General features: G+C 28.4%; 8 protein-coding genes and 1 non-coding gene across 11 annotated transcripts; 6 read left to right on the top strand and 3 right to left on the bottom strand.

Moving 5' to 3' along the window:
* Window positions 1–39: 39 nt before the first annotated feature.
* Window positions 40–2,182, top strand: LOC114881081 (RNA-binding protein NOB1). The gene is made up of 6 exons (XM_029197722.2): window positions 40–272; window positions 411–543; window positions 621–832; window positions 902–1,355; window positions 1,423–1,757; window positions 1,829–2,182. The coding sequence occupies exons 1-6, from the start codon at window positions 201–203 to the stop codon at window positions 2,087–2,089; spliced, it is 1,467 nt and encodes a 488-aa protein (XP_029053555.1). The 5' UTR covers window positions 40–200; the 3' UTR covers window positions 2,090–2,182.
* Window positions 2,183–2,261: 79 nt separating this feature from the next.
* Window positions 2,262–6,005, top strand: LOC114881085 (ribonuclease P protein subunit p40-like). Of its 2 annotated transcripts, XM_029197725.2 has the most exons (7): window positions 2,262–2,477; window positions 2,567–2,708; window positions 2,805–2,949; window positions 3,065–3,229; window positions 5,136–5,261; window positions 5,344–5,527; window positions 5,607–6,005. In XM_029197725.2, the coding sequence occupies exons 2-7, from the start codon at window positions 2,589–2,591 to the stop codon at window positions 5,947–5,949; spliced, it is 1,083 nt and encodes a 360-aa protein (XP_029053558.2). In that variant the 5' UTR covers window positions 2,262–2,477; window positions 2,567–2,588; the 3' UTR covers window positions 5,950–6,005. The 2 variants fall into 2 exon arrangements, with proteins under 2 accessions (XP_029053558.2, XP_046142250.1); XM_046286294.1 differs by lacking the exon at window positions 2,262–2,477 and having other exon boundaries at window positions 2,507–2,708.
* On the bottom strand, window positions 2,328–2,400 carry Trnam-cau. Its single transcript has one exon. It is a non-coding gene; the product is annotated as a tRNA-Met (tRNA).
* On the top strand, window positions 3,137–5,261 carry LOC114881080. Its single transcript, XM_029197721.2, has one exon. It carries the CDS (start codon window positions 3,265–3,267, stop codon window positions 4,834–4,836), a length of 1,572 nt encoding a protein of 523 aa, XP_029053554.2. The 5' UTR covers window positions 3,137–3,264; the 3' UTR covers window positions 4,837–5,261.
* Window positions 6,006–6,330: 325 nt separating the features above from the next.
* On the bottom strand, window positions 6,331–10,579 carry LOC114881078 (kinesin-associated protein 3). 2 transcript variants are annotated; one of them, XM_029197719.2, is made up of 17 exons: window positions 10,361–10,579; window positions 10,101–10,218; window positions 9,865–10,033; window positions 9,584–9,790; window positions 9,371–9,507; window positions 8,975–9,302; window positions 8,730–8,908; window positions 8,370–8,639; window positions 8,082–8,300; window positions 7,844–8,009; window positions 7,633–7,758; window positions 7,468–7,572; window positions 7,306–7,391; window positions 7,081–7,231; window positions 6,883–6,973; window positions 6,655–6,796; window positions 6,331–6,582 (listed from the first exon to the last, which is right to left on the bottom strand). In XM_029197719.2, the coding sequence occupies exons 1-16, from the start codon at window positions 10,384–10,386 to the stop codon at window positions 6,658–6,660; spliced, it is 2,517 nt and encodes an 838-aa protein (XP_029053552.1). In that variant the 5' UTR covers window positions 10,387–10,579; the 3' UTR covers window positions 6,331–6,582; window positions 6,655–6,657. The 2 variants fall into 2 exon arrangements, with proteins under 2 accessions (XP_029053552.1, XP_029053551.1); XM_029197718.2 differs by having other exon boundaries at window positions 7,045–7,231; window positions 10,361–10,578.
* Window positions 10,580–10,918: 339 nt separating this feature from the next.
* LOC114881086 (pyrimidine-specific ribonucleoside hydrolase RihA-like) lies at window positions 10,919–12,387 on the top strand. Its single transcript, XM_029197726.2, has 4 exons — window positions 10,919–11,362; window positions 11,440–11,740; window positions 11,814–11,950; window positions 12,022–12,387. The coding sequence occupies exons 1-4, from the start codon at window positions 11,171–11,173 to the stop codon at window positions 12,364–12,366; spliced, it is 975 nt and encodes a 324-aa protein (XP_029053559.1). The 5' UTR covers window positions 10,919–11,170; the 3' UTR covers window positions 12,367–12,387.
* A 21-nt stretch (window positions 12,388–12,408) lies between these two features.
* On the bottom strand, window positions 12,409–13,148 carry LOC114881091 (bublin coiled-coil protein). Its single transcript, XM_029197732.2, has 3 exons — window positions 13,004–13,148; window positions 12,669–12,852; window positions 12,409–12,591 (listed from the first exon to the last, which is right to left on the bottom strand). Exons 1-2 carry the CDS (start codon window positions 13,146–13,148, stop codon window positions 12,686–12,688), a joined length of 312 nt encoding a protein of 103 aa, XP_029053565.1. The 3' UTR covers window positions 12,409–12,591; window positions 12,669–12,685.
* Window positions 13,149–13,558: 410 nt separating this feature from the next.
* On the top strand, window positions 13,559–15,396 carry LOC114881084 (all trans-polyprenyl-diphosphate synthase PDSS2). Its single transcript, XM_029197724.2, has 5 exons — window positions 13,559–13,904; window positions 13,978–14,106; window positions 14,182–14,383; window positions 14,450–14,872; window positions 14,948–15,396. Exons 1-5 carry the CDS (start codon window positions 13,567–13,569, stop codon window positions 15,101–15,103), a joined length of 1,248 nt encoding a protein of 415 aa, XP_029053557.1. The 5' UTR covers window positions 13,559–13,566; the 3' UTR covers window positions 15,104–15,396.
* Window positions 15,397–15,488: 92 nt separating this feature from the next.
* On the top strand, window positions 15,489–16,602 carry LOC114881090 (trafficking protein particle complex subunit 3). The gene is made up of 2 exons (XM_029197731.2): window positions 15,489–15,670; window positions 15,897–16,602. The coding sequence occupies exons 1-2, from the start codon at window positions 15,632–15,634 to the stop codon at window positions 16,392–16,394; spliced, it is 537 nt and encodes a 178-aa protein (XP_029053564.1). The 5' UTR covers window positions 15,489–15,631; the 3' UTR covers window positions 16,395–16,602.
* Window positions 16,603–18,907: the final 2,305 nt, after the last annotated feature.

Below are 18,907 nucleotides of genomic sequence, written 5' to 3'. Positions count from 1 at the left end.
GGACAAAGCAAATGGCGCCCGTTTTCAAGACCCCTTGAAAACAAAAGCATGTATAATCCTGTTGGATCTGTAGTCATTTGAGTCATTGGTCCAATCTTGGTCTATGAACATAACATTCATGGAAGTACGCCTTAAAGTACATAACCAAGAACACGTGGATGTGTTTTTTGCGGAATTTGTTTAATTAAACGTTATTAAATATGTGCGAAGAACAGAAAGTACAATACTTGGTTGTTGATACAAGTGCTTTCATTAGAAATGCAGCGTTACAGGTAAAGTTTACCTCATAATAAAAATAATATTGATGTACAGTTTCCTACCATACATCATTTACATATGTATGTTTATTTTGTACATCTAATTTTAATAAAATAGGTAATATCCCAACAATAAAAATATATATTTTTCAGAATATTGGTGTTAATATTATAACAGAACAAGATGTAGTGAATGAAGTTACAAGTAAAAGACAATTAAGAAGATTAGTTGTTCTACCATATGATTTAAAAATACAAAATGCATATCCTGAAAACATCAAATTTGGTAATGAAATTTATTTTTGCCTAAATAATATTTCTAAGTATTATAAATGTAATATAATCTTTATGTTATAATCATAGTTACAGAGTTTTCCAAAAAAACTGGTGATTATGCTAGTCTATCAGCAACAGATATAAAAGTAATAGCATTAACATATCAATTAGAGAAAGAAAAAGTAGGCTTGGATCATTTAAAACAGGAACCAGTGATAAAAAAGATTGTAGATACCAGTGTAGAAAAAACAGAGGATCTTACCAAACCTGTAGCTGGTTTTTATATGCCACAGAAAAAAGTAGGTATAGCTTTTTTAAGTTAACAAAAATATACTTTAGTATGAGAGTCAAATATTTTCCATCTATAGGAAAACATTAATGAAGAAAATATAGAAAAATTTGGAAAAAGAGAATGTTTGGAAGATAACAATAAAGAAATAGAAACAAATTTAAGGAAAAATGTAAAGAATATTGATAATGAAGAAGAAGATTCAGAATCTTATTTTAGTCAGTCTTCTGATAATCTTGAATCAGATTATGAAACTGCTGATTCTGATGTGGATCAAAGTAGAACCAAAGATTTATCTACTAAATTCTCAAAATTAAATTGTGAGTCAACAGAATTTGTAGTTCATGATAAGAACAATATGGAGCACAATGCTGATGACATTCTGGTTCCTGTTAATGAAATCAATAATGATGGAAAGGATGAGTATGAAGATTATGATGATGATGATGGTGGTGAGAGTGAGGATGAGGATTATGATGATGATGATGATGATAGTAATGGTAATGATGATGATACTGGCTGGATTACACCAAGTAAGATCTTTACTATATTTCATGTTTGGATTATTTCTATGTGACATATAAACAATGTTTGTTCTAGGCAATATTTGCTGTATAAAGAAAGAACTTGATTCGGAACTTCTTGAACTGAAACCTGCAACAGTAGCATGCTTAACAATGGATTTTGCAATGCAAAATGTTTTAAAACAAATTGGACTGAATGTAGTTTCATTAGATGGAAGAATGATTAAACAAATGCGAACGTTTATCCTTAGGTGTTACGCATGTTTCAAAACTACCAGTATTATGACAAAAGCATTTTGTCCTAGTTGTGGTAATAAAACGTTAAAAAAAGTAGCGGTCACATTAAACGAAGAAGGAAAACAACAAATTCATATCAATTTCCGAAAACCGATTTCGAAAAAAGGAAAAAGAGTAAGATATTTAGATTTCTTTTTTTCTATGATACCTATTTGTATAAAAATATTTTATTTAATAATTTGCAGTTTTCTTTACCAATGCCAAAAGGTGGGAAACATGCAAATAATCCTATACTTTGTGAAGATCAACCTCTACCTGATCAAAGATTATCAAGACTTGCACGTATTAAAAATGATCCTTTGCAAGATGATTATATAGCTGGATATTCGCCATTTATTATGCGTGATGTATATTCTAAATCAGCTATGTTAGGTATACGAGCAGGAGGTTCTATTAAATATTGGATGAGGAAAAATCCAAACGAATGTAGAAGAAAAAGAAAATAATTCTTATCATTTTTGTACACCGTATTTTAAATAGTATAAACGTTCTTAAAATACAAAATATTTCCTAAAATATATGCATACATATAAAGAGAATATCGTACGTTAATTTTTTATTTCAGTACGTAGTCATTTAAGCAAAGAAGATACGTCGATTGTTTTTAAAATTGTAGGTTTCGTACATTTATTTAAAAAGTTAAATATTTAGTAAAATATAAGCTTTCACATTAAGAAAAAAATTTGCTCCGGGTGAGGATCGAACTCACGACCTTAAGATTATGAGACTTACGCGCTACCTACTGCGCTACCGAAGCCCTTGACATGGGTTTTAAGAATATGTGTTTTAACCAAAAATATTAAAAGCACGTGCAACCATAAAATATCTTTGAAGGTAGTATATATATACATATATAAACATGGTAAACATAGATTTGTGAATACTGAATGTAATGATATAAAATAGTAATATTTATATTTCAGAAACAACAATTTTGTTATTAAAATGCTCAGCCCAGAAGTATGGAACTTTAAATCGCCGCAACATCATAATTTCATCGAAACAAAGGATCATAAAAAAGCTAATATACCAGACGCAGTTACATCGCATTATTTTAACCATTCTGTAGGTAAAAAATAATTCTAATTATCATTAATTTTATGAAGGTTAAATGTTAAGAAATCTTTACATAATTCGCAATTACTATTGGCTTTACGCCAGGTATCTTTAGTGCTTCCTGATACAATTAGAATTCCGGATAAATTGCGAACTTGTCTTTCGGAGGATACCGATTATTATCGAATCAATGGATTAAACGTGTATGAGTTGATAAACAAGGAATTCATTGAAGCATTTGTAAAAAAAGGTAAACAATTAGTGGTATCAATGTATATGATATTATTTTTTTAAATACTTTGTTATTTGTAGAGAAAAATTACAATAAATTTTTGTTTTTTATTACTAATGTAATATTTTTTCAGGCGAATTGACACTTCTAACAATAGGAAATAAAATAGATTTAGATAACATAATTGCTGTTACACCAACTGGACATTTAATATTGTCTTTGTTAACAGAAGACTTTCAAAAGCTTGGTTTAGAAGGCACAGTTTCTTTTTTTGATCGTAAAGTACATACACGTTATGGTAAGTCTTAAAAAACGAAATCATAAAAGATCAAAATGCCAAAGAAAAATCAGATACCTACACTAGTGAATCTGGCATTATATTCCATTGGAGAATTTGTGATTACTTTTGGTAGATATTTAACAAAACATGTTTGTATAATTTCCAAGATTAATCCAAAGTACGGGCATACTAAGTTACAATCAACATTAAATTTTATGAAACATTTACTGAGTTCCAATGTACCTCAACATTTATATGATGAAATGTCTAGAGCAGTATTAACTGCAATTGTTAATTTAGTTCAGGAAACCAGGAGTACATATAATGATTATGCTTTAACTACAACATTTTTATCAGTAATGACAATTGCTCTTCGTTTAACAGAAGTGGCTATAGATACCCACTTGAAAACAATTGAATTTTCTGCTTGGCCAAAAATAATACGACATGTTCTCTATAATAAACTACATAATATGACTGGACTTGAAGTTTTGGACTTAGGCTCAGGTTCAGCTGGGTGGAAAACATCAGATATTGAGAAAATTATTGTCAATGGAGTATCTGCTATGCCAAATTTAATGTGCTTTATTTTATGCTTTGATTGTACAGATAATATTATAACAGCTTTAGCCCAAAATTGTAAAAAGTTACAAACATTAGATGCCACTGCATCTAGATCTGTGACAGAACGTAGCGTTGATTCTTTACTTTCATGTAAAAATTTAAAACAAATTAAATTACGTAGAACTTCTATGACCATACCCGGTTATGCGAATCTATTTTTAGAACATTTAAATATAGAAGATATCGGCAGATGCGATGAATTTGGATATGTTTTAGAACTTATTCATCAGAATAAAATTAACACTAAAAGTACTTTTCGTATAAGAACATTTGAAAGTCGAAACTTTGATATGGAACATTTGTATCTTTTAGTTGATATGTGTCCATATATTACGAGTCTTTGCATACTGCGTGATGAAAGAATTGTTGATTTGACAATTCTAGCAACTCTTGATCATTTGAAAGAATTAAAACTTCTGTCTTGCGACTTTTATGCCCATGGAATAAAAACATTGCTAGAAATAAAAGGTCGCACGATTATGAATCTACACCTGGAACATATAGATGAAATTGACTTAAATGCACTTATGGATATAAGTCAGTATTGTCCGAATATAAAGAATCTAGTTTTTTATAACTGTGAATTCTTAGAACATGCACCAATTCATTCAAGAAAGTTTGCAGTTCCTCCGTTCGAATTTTTAGAAAGAATCAAATGTGTAGTAGACTGTGCAAACATGCATCTAGAGTTTTTACTTTCTCATTGTGTGAATATTAAATTTATTCAATTGGGATCATCAACTGGTATTGGAGATGAAACAATGAGAAAAATATTGTTGAAAAACTCAATGAAAAAATTAGAAGAGCTGAAAATATTGTATAGTCATGATTTATCAATGAAAACTGTGCAGTTGTTAATGCAAAACTGTGATAATTTACGACGTTTAGCAGAATTAGAAAGTTGGGGAGGAATATCACCTACAGAATTAAATATTTTTAGAAATGAATTGAAATGTACTAATACAAATTTGGATACAAGTCCAAGCTTGTCTTTTGCCTGAATAATGTATTCAAAATTGATTGAATAATAATGCAAAATTCAAGAAATACATTTAAAATAAAATATGATATAAAAGTAATTAAAAAATGCAATATATTAATATAATAATTGTTGGTGTATTTATGAAGTAATTAAAAGCATCAAAATTAAAAAAAAAAAAAAACGTTAACATATTTCTTTATTTTAAAAACTATAGTATCAACATATTTTTACAACTTTCTAATCTAGATTTTATTTTAAAGTTTAAAATAGACTTGTACATGTTTTCTTTTTTTTTTTACCGGTAATGTGAACAAAAAGTTATAACTATTGATTTAAAGTGTGAAAGTTTTATACCTGGCAAAAAGAATTATGAACATACTCGAATATCATTAAAAGAGCGTTTTAATCAAAAATTTGATGTAATTGTATCATGGAATCCACCAGGTAATGTTCTTCTTCTTTAAATTTCATTTATCCATATATGTATGTTAATGTTGTACAATTCATTCTACTTTTACTTTTAAAGATGAAAATTTGTGTCCATCATCCATTGCGGCATGGTTTCATAAACGCGAATATAACGTTTCTCTTTGTCATCAAAGTTTTTTACAAAAAACTGAATATTCATTAAAAGTACCAATAATTTCAAATGATTCTAATAACGATAAATTCTTTGAGTGGCTTGGAGTTTTCACTATCTCTGGTGATTTGTATGTATAAAACAAATATTTAAAATGAATATGTTTATAAAATTTTCAATACCTGAGATAATAAATTATATATTTTCAGAAAAAATAATAAAGAAGATGATTATGTAAACACATACATATGTCCGTCTCCGTCTACAGAATTTGGTCAAGTACAATATCTACAATGGACTGGTTTTTTTACTAGAAGGCAAATAATAAATTTATATAATGCTGTGAAAGAATATGTATCAATGCACAGAACTTTACCATGGTGTGCTTTACATGTACAAGGATTTCAAGATAGTCCTATTAGTTGGGATTTGAAAGAACATACATTTTATACTGATGGTGACAATAGCTACACTGTTGTGTTTAGACCAGCTGCTCATACTATTGTGAGAAAAAGCCTAAGTTCAAATAATAAACCAAGGATTTTTCAATAATTGTCAACGTTATTCCTAGTTATTGAATAATATATATAAATATTATGTATTAAAAGAAATAAATTATATTTGGTAATTTGCAAATTATTTATTATGATATAGAGAATAATAAATAACATGTTTTTTTAATACATATAACATCGTTTTGCACCAGTATATTGTTAGTTAAAGGTGTAAAAAAAAAAAAATGGAATGTGTACTTTAATTAAAAAAAATTCTCTAAAAGTTTAGAAAATACTCTAATATAACATAGATTTTTATAAATTAGTTCTGACTCTGGGGTTTTTAAATGATTTGTTTGTTGCTAAACACTGTGTTACAAACATATCTATATAGTACCATATTATGTTAAAACTATAATAAAATTAATCATTTGCAGAATTACATTATTGCACATGCTTATATTACAGAGTAGAAAAAATCATATTAACTACATCATTTCATAAATTTACAGGACTAGAAATTAGTTGAAACTCAATGTTTCTACGCAAAATTAACTTATGAGATCAAAACAATGTATCACGCATAGTTTTTAAAGCTTTTTAAAACGTTTTTGCAAATAAATGAACATGGAATAGAACCATGTTTATAGATGCCAATTTTGTTGCTTGCATGGTGCAAAATATATAATACCTAAAAGTTACAAAGAATACTGTTGAAACGTGTGACTACACATAATTTGTCTTTGAATATAATATATATTACCTTTTATATTAATACATGTGAACTCTCTGATTCAGAAAATTTAACTTTAGAATTGTAATAAAGATCTTCGATACCCGAACCAACAGACATACGAGACTTGGAACGAGTCATAACTTCACCTATTTCATCGAAATCTTTGTACCTAAACATATATTATTATATCAAAATAAGTAACACGTATTACCATTAGTTGTTATTGTTATGATTATTATTAAACGCAAAGCTTACCTACTAACTGGACGACTTTGATTTTCAGATGATTCTGAAGAATTTTTCATAAGTGAAAATCGATCGTCTGTATTGAATGATGTTATATTACCTATTAAGGATTCAACATTATTTTAACAATAGAAGGACAATTATATTAAATGTACATTGAAATTCATTTACCAGAAGGAAATAACATTGTATGTTTTAAAAGATCACCGTTCATGAATGGTGAAAGGCTATCATCTTCTTCTGGGAACAAATGATTGCTGGTATCAGTTGTTATGGATTCTACCATTTCCAACCACTGCTGGTTGTGAGATCTAAACTTCTCCACTTTTATACGCGCTGCCCAATTTTTATCACACATCTAAAATTTCAGAATACAATTTAATTTATTATTTAAAACTTAGTACTTGATGAATGCTTAGGAAATGTACTTACAGCAATAACATCCAAACAAGCATCACATACTTTTCTAATTGCTGGATTTTTATCATGCATAAGATCTATTAAATATCCAGGTGCTTCTACAAGTAATAAATATTTCAGTACATGAAATATAATTAATGACGCATAAGAGAAAAAGAAAAATTTGATAATTACCATTACCAGTCTCGCGTATTAAATAATCTCTTGTTGAATCGTGTTTCGATATTTGATAAAAAACATAAATTATTTGCAAAACCATTTCATCATCTTCTTGTTTTGCTGTAACAATTATTTTTAATAAAAAATAAACATTTTTTTTATCTTTAATAGTATACAAACCTTTCAGAAGCTCAATAAGAGATAACAGTATGTCAGCTTTGCATAATAAACGTGCACAATCTTCATCGTAAGCTGCTGTACCGAGAAACATTACAATCTCAAGTACTAGATCATCTGGTGCTTTACCTAATTGAAAAAGTTATTACAGTGTTAAGATGTATCGAAATTGAAGAAATTGATGACAATGTTTAATATAAAATGAATGAATAACCTGGAACAAGATTATTTCGTATCCATGGTATCAAATCGCATCGATGAAGTATTTGTGAATAATCCAAATCAGGTAATTCTAAATTGCTTAATACACCTATGACTTCCAATACAAAGTCTTGTGAATCTGACTGATTTAACGCCATAGCAAAATCACCAACAAATTCCTAACAAATGTTATAAAGTCTTGGTATTTGTATATAAGAAATAGTGTTTCTTACAAGTAAATAATTACTTACAACAAAATTTTCTTTCGTTGAATCATGTTGAGAAATATTTCGAATCATTTTCATTATCAGAGGATCTTGATTTCTGAATGCCTTTTTTATAAGACCTTGTAAACGATTATTTTCAACCATTAGTTGCGCATTCTTACTATTAATTGCCAAGTTTATACCAAGCGCTATTAATTCCAATTTCGGTTGGTCATCTTCAGAGTTTAATATCATGTTTGTTACCTTAAAAATATTCATTGTAAATAGAAAATACTACAAAGTCTTATTCGTAATTTTTATTATAATACATACTATCTGCACACAATCGGTATTCGTAAACATTGCTTTTACTTTATCATCCATACTGGCATGATATAATAAACCCAAAATTGTGGTTTTATTTTTAATGTCACTTTGACTAAGCAATTTAATTAATTTCAATAATAAACCAACTCTTATCATTTTTGCTCGAAGTTTTGCATCAAAAGAAAGGTTAAACAATAATTTTAAAGTACTCAAAACCAGATCTGTATTGTTACTTTGAAGAAGCCTCGGTATTTTTTCAATAATATTTTCTTCAGCCTATAAAAATAATAAAGATATACATAGAACCATATTTACTAATTTACTATTCTTAAATAGTACTACAAATTTTGTTATACAAGATTTTACCATAAGATCTTTATTCTCACGAAATATGGATAATTTTTTTAAAAATGCAATAACAAGTATTAACAAATCAGTGTTTGTTCTGTCCAATGTTTTGATCAGCATACCAATTACATTTTTTTTGCGCATCTTTCTCTCAACCTCCATATTTTCAGCAATATTTAGCAATAAATAAAAAGCAACTGTAACATAAATTTTGATATAGTATTAAAAGTATACCGATATTACTAAGATCTAAAATTGCCAACCTCGTAATAATTGTTCCTGTTTTTTCGTTAAACTTTTAAATTTTTTGCGACTTTTTTCAAGTTCTTCTTTCAATTTTTTGATATCACTTTCAGATACAGCAGTGGTAATTTCATTAGATCGTTTTTTAATTTCGTAATCTAAAGGTCCGTCGGTATTCCAAATATCATCAACAATTTTTGTTTTCTTATCAGAGTTATCACTGCTACTTGAAAAAAATGTTAATCCAGTAGTATTTTCAAAATGACGCCTACGTTTTTCCATATCTTCCTTCCACTGATCGTAACGGCGTAACTCAAAATCTATTATATCCATACACAAAGACCCAATCTAGATATAAACAGTTAATCATTAAACATACATCCATCTTTATAGTATTTTATTTCCTTTTTACTTACTCTGTATTCAAGAACAATATTATGAAACTGACTGTAGGTTGAAAAACAGAAAAAAATATAGACAATGTTTGTAGATAGTTCTATGCTACGTCTCCAATCCTCTCTCAAAACCCTGGCTAAAGCACTTAACAAAGATTCTAAGAAAATATGATCAATTATACATAATGGGAAAAATAATTAAATAGGAAATTAGTTATTAAAGATATGCTTTACCATTTTTGGTCAATTCATGAAGATTATCTGGTATTCTAGCCAACTGTAAAATCAGTGATGAACCTTTTATTTTCCCTGGTATTTCTTCATATAATAGCTCTTTATAGTTAGCAACATTACTAATGACAGCATGTTCTGTCTCAACATTATCTGTGGATATAGAATCTGATGATGCAGGTCTTGAAGGTTGAGAGTTATTATCATTACCTAGAATGAAAGAAATGTCACAATGAAGAATATTAAATAAAATGTCATGATTCCTTATATAGATTAAAACTCACTTGTACAACTATCATTTGCTTTACGGTTTTGAAGGTAATAAATTAATTGTTCCACTTCACGAAGCTTTGATTCATGTATCAAAGAACATTTTTCTATCACTTCTTTAGCTAAAAGTGATACATTTGTATCTGCATTTAAACTTTTTAACCGAATTATTTTTTGACATTCCTATAAATGAATATTTTAATAGTATAATCATTACAACATTCAATAGTAAATCATTTGGTAATCTTACTTTACGGTCTCCTAACATAGGATCTCCTAATTTTCCAAGAATTAATGCCTCAACATCATAATTTACTACTAAAGCTTTTTCTGTTGGATGCACATCTAAAGCACCAGACCTTACTTTCCTAAATATTGAAAAGAACTTTAATCTAGTTTTACATTATATATTACTTATAAGAAACATAATACAATAAATTTCAAGTATACATTTATATAATAATTGTGTGACACATAATTAATAATATAATTACGTGGTGAAATACCTACCGCTTCAGAAATTTTGCTTCATCCATTTTAATACTGTACTTATAACTTAATACATGAAAATATTGCACGTGTTATAATATTATCCTGTCAACTTTTTAATAATTATTTCATCTTTGCGAAAAGAAAATCGAAGATAAACCTACCGATTCCTATGACTGTCAATTGTGTTTTCTTGACGCAAAATTACGCCATCTACTATAATCTAATGCACTATCTTTGAAATATAAACCCTATTTTATACTAGATGAAAAAGATTTATATATAAATATTTGTATATATTTATATATGTATATATGTATCTCTTTGTATAAAAAAGCATTATTACTGATATTCAATTTATATATAACATGCCCTAATTAATAAATCTGTAATAAATAAGATAAGAAGGTACAGTTTTGTCCAGATTTGATATTATAGACATGCTGGTTTACTTAATCGTATTATAAAAATCTTTAATCTCATTAGTGTTTGTGTTCTTCAGAAACATTTGTAATAATAGATTAAAATATCTATTTAATGATTCAATGAATTTTGTGATTAAATATATAAGCAATAATAATATTCTTTTATTTTTTATCTTTATTTATTTATACATACATATATGTATATACATATGTATAAGTATATACACATAGGCTTAATGCTTTGGTTTTCTGAAATAGATAAGGAGTGATTAAGTATGAAGATGTGTTCACTTTAGAATATTGTTATATGAATTATTAAAAACTAAGAACAATTTATTTATAACATATTTAGAAATAAAAGTTGATAATATTTACAGTACTAATAAAAATTCAATTTTAAATTAAAATGACAGGGAAGACAATTATTATTGACTGTGATGCTGGTGTAGATGATGCATTAGCATTAATAATATTAATTGCAGCTCATAAGCAAAAACAAATTCAAATTAAAGCAATTACCTGTGTAAATGGAAATACAGCACTAGATAATGTAATTAAAAATGTATTTAGAACTTTAGATGTTTGTGAAGCAACAGATGTAAGTTATGTTACTTTATATATCAAAGTTGATTTTAAATAAATCTATATGAATGCTTTTTATACATTATGTTACAGATACCAGTTTTTAAAGGGGCACATGCACCTTTGCTTTGTACTCCAAATGTTGAAGAAGCAGTCAAAGACCAATATCATGGAAGTGATGGTTTTGGAGATGTATATAACACCAAAGTAGACACAAGCATATTGCAAACAGAACATGCTGTATGTGCTTTAAATAGAATTACATCAGAATGTCCAAGTAAAATTACCATTGTATGTTTGGGTCCTTTAACAAACATAGCATTAGCTATGAAAATGTACCCTACATTTATCAACAATGTAAAAGAATTTTATATTATGGGAGGAAATATAACAGGTAATTTTTTAAACAAATATTTATTCATTTTACATATATCTTAATTCTTATGTTCATATTTTATTATTATCAGCAAAAGGCAATGTAACACCTCAAGCAGAATTCAATTTTTATATGGATCCAGAAAGTGTACATATAGTCTTTAATAATAATACAAAACCTTTGTGGTTATTACCATGGGAAACATGTTTGAAATCCAAAATTTCACATGTAAATATGATGAAATCATAATTATTTAAATGATAATATAGAAATGTACTATATGTTTCAATACTTTTTAGGAATGGCGAAAAAATATATTAGGTCAAATAGATAAACCTTGCATGGAGCTTATGAATAATATTGAAAATGGCTGTTCAAAGATAAGAAAGAAACGTTTCCCTACTTATATTGTGTGTGATGCAATTTTAGCTGGAATTTTAGTACAACCAAAAATTGCAGAAAATATAGTGTCGTATCATGCGGATATCGAATTAAGCGGTAACAGAACTAGAGGTCAAGTTGTGCTTGATCACCTACTGTCAAATAAACCCAATGTGTTTCTAATTCAAGATTTTAATTCGGAAATGTTTAAAGAACTTTTAATATCATCTGTTAATACTGATTATAATATAATAAATACATAATAAAATGAAATTATAATTACATATGTATATAAACAATATAAGTACATGTATATACGTTTTTATATTTCTATCATTACACTACAAAAGCATAAAAATAATTCTACATAATGCCTAATGATTATCAGTAGGAATGTTTAATTTTTAAACATCAAAATAGTACTATATTGTACTGAATAGTACAAACATAATATTATATTATTATTATATATATTTACAATACGTAATCTGAAACAATAAAAATACTAATTTACATTGAATAGTATGATTTATAATATACATTGCATATATTGTCAGTTATGTACCTGTTTAAAACAAAATATTACAAATCTGGTTTTAAAGAATCTTTGCATTCTTGAAATTGTTTTCTTGCTTCTCGATTTGAGTGCAGTAATTGAATTAATTCTGCACGAATATCATCATTTTTTTGTTCCAGGTTATCCAAAACTGAATTAAGTTGGTCTAATTGAGCATTTATTGCTTCAAATTCTGAAATTAGAGTTGTAATATATGTATTTCATATAAAAAGAAAGGAACACTTGCCTGCAAACACTCGTTATTACAAAATATTTAATAAAAACATACATATAAAATCATTTATTTTTCTACGTAATTTTTTAGACGGAAATACATTATTTACCGGCATCGTTACAATTTTCATCATTTTCATCATTTTCTTCATTTTCTTCATTTTCTTCATTTTCCCAGTCGTTATTATCACCTTCATTCTTGTTTTCTGCTGGTCTTACTGCGTTCTGAACCATGTTTTTATCTGCCATTACCATTAATTATTACTGCTACTATAACGTAATAAAAGTTTATACGAATCACCAATTGTGTACGGGCTTAAGCTTCATAAGAATGCACCTGCTATAAATGCCTATCAACATTTTTTAGTATTTAGGTTATTCTCTTTTTTACGTAACAAGAAATACACACTGAGTAACATGTTCAAGTTGATAACTTGAATGAAACTTGTAATATATGAGGCTACATATACGAATGGATAGTAGAATACAATTTTATAAGAACTTTAAAAAATGAAAAACTATTTTTCCCAAAAGCTAAGTCACATGCTATCTTTCAAGAATAAGGTCAAAAGTGAAAGCTTGAAACGTCAATCATGTGCGTTATACCTGTTGAATGTGTGACTAATGTTAATGTCGAGAGAAAACAAAGTTCACGGGTGTGTACAGCAGAAAAATGTTTACGAATAAAGTTATTTTTACTTTAGTAAGAAACGGAAATTTGGCCAGAGCAGTTTGGTGTAATGAATATAATGTATACTGCACAAAACAAAGAAATTTGCATGTTTCTATGCAGAGTACATTTCATGTATGTCAGTTCAATAAGGTTGAAGCAAAACTTGCTGGAAGTCAAAAACCAGATTGGAACAGAGCAGTTTCAGAAGCAGAAAAAATTGTTGGATATCCCACATCATTTTTAAGTCTACGTTGGCTTTTAAGCGATGAAATAGCAAATGTAGCATTACATCTCAGAAAATTAGTAGGATCTAATCATCCTTTACTAAAAACAGCCAAGTGAGTATTTTATTAATATGTTCTTCATAAATTAAAAATTCATACATTTATTAATATTTATTATTCATTTTAGGAGTGTTATTTACAATGGACGTAATAATATGCAAGCATGGGGTCTTATTGTATTGTTAATTTCAAAAGCTGCTGGTCATTTAAGTGTAGATGACATGGAAGAAGATAAAGCTGCTGGTGTATTACACAGGTATATATATATTTTAATTTGTAATTATATATATATATATATAAAAAGAGATTTTTTAAATAAATGATTGTTTAGTCAGCGAGCTTTAGCAGAAGTCACTGAAATGATACGTACTAGTCATCTTGTTCATAAAGGATTAGTAAATATAGAACCTAGTGTTTATTTAGAAACTTCAGAATTAAATGACATGAACTTTGGGAATAAAATTGCATTATTAAGCGGAGATTACTTATTAGCTAATTCTTGTGCTGAATTAGCAAATCTTCGTAATCAAGATGTATGTATACACATCATCGTATACGGTCCCACGAGTTTGTTCGCATTTTATCATACTTATGTTTAGATTGTAGAATTAATGTCCAGCGCGGTAAGAGATTTGGCAGAAGCAGAATTTATAGGACGCAGAGATAATCAAAATAATCCTTTACCTTCTGTACCACCTGAAGACCGAACCGATTATGCTGTGAAAGAGTGGACTCTTAGAAATGTACTAAGCGCTGGTGCTTTACTAGGAAAATCGTGTAAAGGTACATTGAAATTAGCTGGACACGGCAATGAAATACAAGAACAAGGGTACAATTTTGGTAAACATTTGGCATTAGCTTGGCAAGCTTGTTTGGATTTAGGTCCATTCGTTACAAAAGATCAAACTGCAACATTTAATTTATGCTCTGCACCAATTATGTTTCATATCGAACACGACCCATCGATTTTGACAGAAATCGATAAGGGTATAGAATCTGTGAACAATGTAGATTATAATAAGGTATGTTAATTCTTTAATATTTAATAATTAAATAAAATTAATACCTTTGAAAATCATTGAAATCCATATGTATAGGTTCACAAGATTGTCATGATGGGACCTGGCATTGAATTAACAAAACAATTGCAAAAAAGACATTCACAAAGGGCAATGGAAGTTCTAGGTGTATTTGAAAAAAGTGATGCAAGAACAGCATTATACAATATTATAGCAGCTATGGGAGATTTTTAAATAATAATATTTATAAATATCTAATATGTGGTTTATATGATTGCCCAGAAATCAGTTTAAGGACTCCGTCCTACGTTAAGTTTTTGATTCTAAAATATATTATGTATGATTATATAAAAGTTATATAATATGTAAAATATAGAAAGAGTATTAGGTAAATAATTTATACCTTACTGTATACAAGTAAAGATAAAAGATATACTCATTTACAAATATGCATTGTTAACATGACAAAATTGATACATTTTATAATAAATGACGTTTATACAAGACTAATTTACTTACAATATCAATTTGTTTGTTTTTACTATTTCTATTGTGTATCCAATATTTTGTAAAGCTTTATAAATTATAAGACACGTATACATATTACATTAATGATATTAAGTATTAAAACATATAACTATGTATGATCAGTAAAGAAACATAATTAAAATAATAATAAATTAACGTTAAATAAAGAACACGCGAAATCAGTGACAGAGACGTCAAGTGACATAAGAACTGCGCGCGTAAATCAGCGTAAATATGTCACGAACAGGCACGAAACTCGATTCAAAAAAAGTTGTAAGTATGCTATAAATTCATGTTACTAAGTTTTATAAGATATCTGTATTATAATATATTGAATTATATTAAATTATCCGAATAATTATAACAAAATAGGTGTGTTAACTGTAAGTAAGGTTATGGATGTTGCTTAGTATTTATATATTTTTATACTTTCATATTATATTTTATTATAAACGTTTGTTGTATATTATACATACTTATATATGATTACAAATTTCAGAATTCAGAATTATTTACATTGACGTATGGCGCACTGGTAGCCCAATTACTGAAAGATTATGAAAATGTGGAAGACGTAAATAAGCAATTGGAAAGAATGGGCTACAATATGGGAATTCGCTTAATAGAAGATTTTTTAGCACGTACTGGATCTGGTCGATGTTATGATTTTCGAGACACAGCTGAAAAAATACAAACTGGTTTTAAAATATTTTTGGGTATAACTCCGACAATTTCTAACTGGAGTGCAGCTGGTGATGAATTTTCTTTATGTTTTGAAGCAAATCCATTAACAGAGTTTGTTGAATTACCAGACCATTGTTTAAATTTAAAGTATTGTAATATATTAATCGGAGTATTAAGAGGAGCTTGTGAAATGGTACAAATGGAAATTGCTTGTTGGTTTGTACAAGATCAACTTAAGAATGATAATATAACTGAATTACGTGTAAAATTTATTAAACGACTAGAAGATGCTATTCCAGCAGGTGAAGATTAAATAATTTTATGTCATTGGAGCTATACATAACTGTAGTACATAGAAACTTAAATGTACATGGTTTATTATAATATTTACGAACAACGTTAGGTTATTAATTAACTTGATCTTAATAACTCTTAATTATATTAATGTATTCACGAAATAAAGTAAAAACATTCTAACATTTAGACTCGAGAATGTCTAAAGTTAGTGTTTTTTAAAATTATATTTCCGAATATTGTACCCCGAATTCCTACAAATCGAATGCCTAAAGTTAGTTTTTTAAAAAAATAATATGTTCCGATATTGTATTCCGACACTATAAGTGGTATCAAATTTTTTTCCGAAGTACGAGTGTTTAGGAATAAGAACTCAATAGATATAACAATAATTTAATTAACAAACAATTGTAAAATTATCAATAGTAATTAAATAAATTTGAATAGAATAATCAACCCACGTGAAAATTAAAGAAATAAACAATTTAAATAGATATAACAATCATTTGATTAATAAACAATTGTAAAATTAAAAATAATAATTAAATAATATTTAATAGAATAATTAAACAAAATTTTGCAATATACCCACGCGGAAATGTAAAGAAATAAACAATTTAAATAGATATAACAATAATTTCATTAATAAACAATCGTAAAATATAAAATAATAATTAAATAATTTTTAATAGAATAATTAAACAAAATTTTGCAAAATACCCACGCGGAAATGTAAAGAAGTAAACAATTTAAATAGATATAACAATAATTTGATTAATAAACAATTGTAAAATATAAAATAATAATTAAACAAATATTAACAAATATTAGATAGAAATAGTTAAATGTAGCCGGCCGCGGAACGTCATGCTTGATTGCGCGCGCCGCTGCGCGCGCCGTTACAATAGCGACCTCGAGAGAGGTCAAACCTACATCAGTCTTATCGCGACCGCCGAAGGATACGGATCGAGCTGTCAAACATATACCGGTACGGGACATTCGTGCATGGATTTATCAGTGTGTTATCAAAAGTGTTACTGTGTGTGCCTATAGTGTTTCCTATAGTATTTCCTATAGTGTTTCCCGTGTGTTTTGGCATATATTTACGGATTTATTAGTATGTTTTATGGTGTGGTCACCCATGTGTTCTGACATTTTTATACAAGTGCATTAGTGTGCCGTGTGGTGTGGTACCCCATGTACCTGCATGTGCTTTATTGTGTTTTATGGTGTGGTTTTCTATGTGCTTTGGCATATATTTACGGATTTATTAGTGGGTTTTATGGAGTGGTACCCTATGTGTTATGGCATATTTATACGGATTTATTAGTGGGTTTTATGGAGTAGTACCCTTTGTGTTTTGGCATATTTATACGGATTTATTAGTAGGTTTTATGGAGTGGTACCCTATGTGTTTTACTATAATTTTGCAAATATTTTATAGTGTTCTATGGTTTTGATCTTCATATGTTTCGGGATGTATTTGCATGTTTTACCGTGTTTTATGGCGTAGTTATTCCCATATAGTTGTGCATGCATATTTTTGAATTATCGTATGTATTAGCATATTAATTACAACAAATTGAGAGAAAACGTATATCGTTCAAGAATCGTGATTTTTGTGCTTTCAGATGAGTGCTTTGGCCAGTGAGGGTACCGTTTCTTTGACGAGCCAACCGACGAGCTATGGATCAGTTTAACGATAAAATGAGTGGCGAGTACAGTGGTGCAAGTCAACGATCGGTGAGTCGCATGCTTTAAAGTTCCTCCGGTTCCCATCATGTCGTAGGATGAATGGTCCGTAGCGACACGGGAATTGGTTGTAATTTTTATTGTTTGAGCGAGCATAGTGACCCACGAATATCACTGTATTATTTTATACAATGATAATCGTGCAAATTGCTTTTTTGTGTATTTTATGCCTTAGCTCAGGATAGGGTTTTCTTGTACATATTTACATGTATAGATTTCGAGTTTAAAAATGTAGAGAAGTCGGATGACCCTCCGACTTCACAATACACTTTTTTTTTTATATGTACAAGAATTTATTTCGCGATGAGCGGATTTCAATATCAAAGTAATAAGCATGAATACTATTAATTATTCCAACTACTTACTTTGATAACGAAATCGCTATTGAAAATGAAACGTTATTCAGATTTTACTCGTGAAATTGGCATCAGATTAGTATATGGGCTGGCCCCCCAGGGGGGTCGGTATTTGCTCTTCAAGCATTGTATAAAGTTCCCTTTTCGAACTTGAAATTCATTCTGTCTCGTTCACGGTTCTCGACCCTAAACACTCATCATTCGCACTTCAGCATCACAAACTCTATCACATAATCATTTATCCATGTGCATACCTTTGTGTAGTGAAATATTACCCCGTTAGATATTAATGTACCAGTCACGTATCTAGATCAGGATTTTTTAATTTAATTAGTGTTGCGAAAAATTTCCAACACGAGAGTAAATATGACTATACACTGACTAATATTCGGTGGGAATCCTTTTGGTTTTTAAATTCAATCCA

The sequence above is a fragment of the Osmia bicornis genome, chromosome 6 (genome assembly GCF_907164935.1).
Source record: "Osmia bicornis bicornis chromosome 6, iOsmBic2.1, whole genome shotgun sequence".
Lineage (NCBI taxonomy): Eukaryota > Metazoa > Arthropoda > Insecta > Hymenoptera > Megachilidae > Osmia > Osmia bicornis.
Note: the sequence above shows the minus strand (reverse complement) of the source record. Positions and strands in the feature narration are given on the sequence as shown.